At 63.3% G+C, this 2663-nt stretch overlaps 1 protein-coding gene across 4 annotated transcripts in view; it reads left to right on the top strand.

Moving 5' to 3' along the window:
* Positions 1–1674: 1674 nt before the first annotated feature.
* The window catches only part of CACNA1I (calcium voltage-gated channel subunit alpha1 I), a 130841-nt gene continuing 129852 nt past the window's right edge, over positions 1675–2663 (top strand). For all 4 annotated transcript variants that reach the window (XM_045290357.1, XM_004700676.2, XM_045290369.1 and 1 more), the window contains exon 1: positions 1675–1918. In XM_045290357.1, the coding sequence (XP_045146292.1) occupies positions 1695–1918 (224 nt within the window). In that variant the 5' untranslated portion in view covers positions 1675–1694. The remainder of the gene's footprint in view (positions 1919–2663) is intronic.

A 2663-nucleotide genomic window follows, 5' to 3' on the forward strand; every position in this document is an offset into this window, starting at 1 on the left:
TCCAGGGTCCCGGGGGTGGGGTGGGGGCTGGCAGTGTGCTGAACAGATCCCACAGCCCGCTCCCTCACAGCTGTCTTTGAAGTCGGGGAGGCAGACCCCAGTCCCACAGACCTGGATCCACGCCGTCGGTCCTGTCTGATGGCGAGGACAGCGACAGGAAGCCACAGGGAGTGTGATCCAGTGGAGGAGGGTGCCAGGGCCAGCCCCAGAGCCGGCACGTTGTAGGTGCTCAGGAAATAGGTGTTGGACCAATGACTGGATCAGCAGGACCTGGCAGAACCGAACCTGGGGAATTGGAGGGGGCGGTGTCGCCGGGAGAGGAGTGGGTGTGAGCGGAGGCCAGGAGGAGGGACAGCCTGTCCCTTCTCGGACCCAGGGAGGCCCAGAGGTGTCAGTGGGGGTAGCGGTGGGCTCCCAGGCAGGCACAGCAGTGGGCAGACGGGAAACTACCCCGGGGAAGGTGGTGTGCAGCCCGGGGGGTGACACGTGGCCGCCTGAGATGCCTGGGAGCTTATGTAAGGCCCATGGTTGCTTTTTTTTGCAACGGAACGTGAAGCCCTGAGCGCGGGAGGAAGGACTGCTTTCCTGGCCAGCCCGGTCCCCGGGAGCCAGAGACACGCGGCTGCATCAGCTTGGTGGCTCAGCTCACAGCAGCCTTGGGGACTTGTGTTTCCTGGGGGTGGGGGCGGGAGTGGAGACGGGGTCCTGAGCAGTGAAAGAGCAGTGGCTGCCCTTTCATCTGCTGTTGGCCAGAAAAGAGCAGAGTCCTGCAGGAGGCCAGTGTGGCCGAGACCAGAGGGCCGGCGCAGGGGATCTGGCCTCTGAATGTGAATTGGTTCTATGCTGTGCTCGGCGGGGAGCCTGGGCATGCCGCACCCTTCTCTGGGCCTCAGTTTCCCCACTTGCCAAATGGGCGCCCAGAAACCTAGGCAGTTGTGAGCCGCAGAGAAGCCCGGATGTGCACGTGCTTGAGGGGAGGCAGTGCCCTGGGATTGGAGTCAGGACAGGACTGTGCGGCCTGGCACGGAGAGGGTGGGCTGTTCCTGTGATGGGGCATTGGGGAGACGCTCCGGGCGGTAACAGCAGAGCGGTCGCACGTGGGTCCTTCTGGGAGCCCCTCTGTGGGAGCGCACAGGCCTGGCACCTCGGCTGTGACGGGCCTGCCCCACCCCTTCTCTGTGCTTCAGCGTCTCCCTCTGCCGAGCAGAGAGTGATCGCTGGGGTTTTGGGGTTCTCAGTTTTGTCCGGCTGAGATAGTTTATGGTGTGGTGGGGGTGGGGGCGAGGGCTCGGCCGCAGGTCTTAGCCCTGCAGGTCTCAGCGTGGCTGTCACCACCTTGGAGAAGTCCACCCTGATTCCCCCTTCGGACCTGATCCTGCAGTCCCCCAGACTATTCCTTGGAACTCGAGTCCCCTCGGTAATGACACTTGTCTTTGATTACATCATCAGTACAAAACTCTACTCTCCTGGTCAAAAGACCCTCGAATCCGGCGACTCTCCAGGACTGGGTCTCTCCCCAGCTCTGCTGCCCAGAACCAGAGCATAGCAGGGTGGGCCCGCCTTGCCCAGGGACCACCCACCTGACCCTCTTTTTACTCCTGCTTCAGCTACTCCACCTGGTGGTGAGAGGCAGGTTGGGGATCCCCACCATGCCCCCGACTCTGTCTCCCCAGGACTCCCTGCCTGGAGCCAACATGGCTGAGAGCTCGCCGCCCGCAGCCCTGGCCCCTGAGCCCAGCGTCACAGAGCAGCCCGGCCCACAGAGCCCAAGCCCCCCGCCTTCCCCCCCGGGTCTGGCGGAGCCCCTGGATGGAGCTGACCCCGACGTCCCGCACCCCGACCTGGCTCCCATCGCTTTCTTCTGCCTGCGGCAGACCACCAGCCCCCGGAACTGGTGCATCAAGATGGTGTGTAACCCATATCCTTTGTGTGGCCGGGCAGCAAGGGGGTGGGGCTGCTTCTGCTTCCAAAGGCCTGGCGGAGGCCACTGGTCTCCAGGATAAGGAGGGTCTGGTGGGGAGTCAGGTGGGGCCGGAGGGTGGGGAGGAGGAGGAGGAGGAGGGCCTGGTGTCTGGCTGATGAGAAGATTCTGGAGTTTGCTGATGACTGGAGTCTGGGCTCAGCCCAGGGGCTGGTGGTTTAGAAAGTCCTCAGACAAGAGCCCCAGGTGTGTGTGTGTGTGTGCAGTGAGGTCAGCCCCTGGTCCAGTGACAGAGCCATTCCTCCATTAGTCAGCACACATGGCTGATGAGAGTAAGACAGAGCAGACCCCCCGCCCCCCACCCCAGACTCCCTGACCCCTCTCAACTCCTCCCTGACCCCTCTCAGGCTCCTCCCCAACCCCTCTCAGACTCCTCCCCACTCCTATCAGACTCTTCCCTGACCCGGCTCAGGCTCCTCCCTATCCATTTCAGGCTCCTCCCTATCCCTTTCAGGCTCCTCCCCGACCCCTCTCAGGCACCTCCCTGACCTCTCTCAGGCTCCTCCCTAACCCTTCTCAGGCTCCTCCCTAACCCCTCTCAGGCTCCTCCCCAACCCCTCTTAGGCTCCTCCCTGACCCCTCTCAGGTACCTCTCCATCCCTCTCAGAATCCCTTTCAGGCTCCTCCCCAACCCCTCTCAGGCTCCTCCCTGACCTCTCTCAGGCTCCTCCCCAACCCCTCT

Source organism: Echinops telfairi, unplaced genomic scaffold (assembly GCF_000313985.2).
Source record: "Echinops telfairi isolate 266 unplaced genomic scaffold, ASM31398v2 ScPeMD7_2;HRSCAF=8, whole genome shotgun sequence".
NCBI lineage: Eukaryota > Metazoa > Chordata > Mammalia > Afrosoricida > Tenrecidae > Echinops > Echinops telfairi.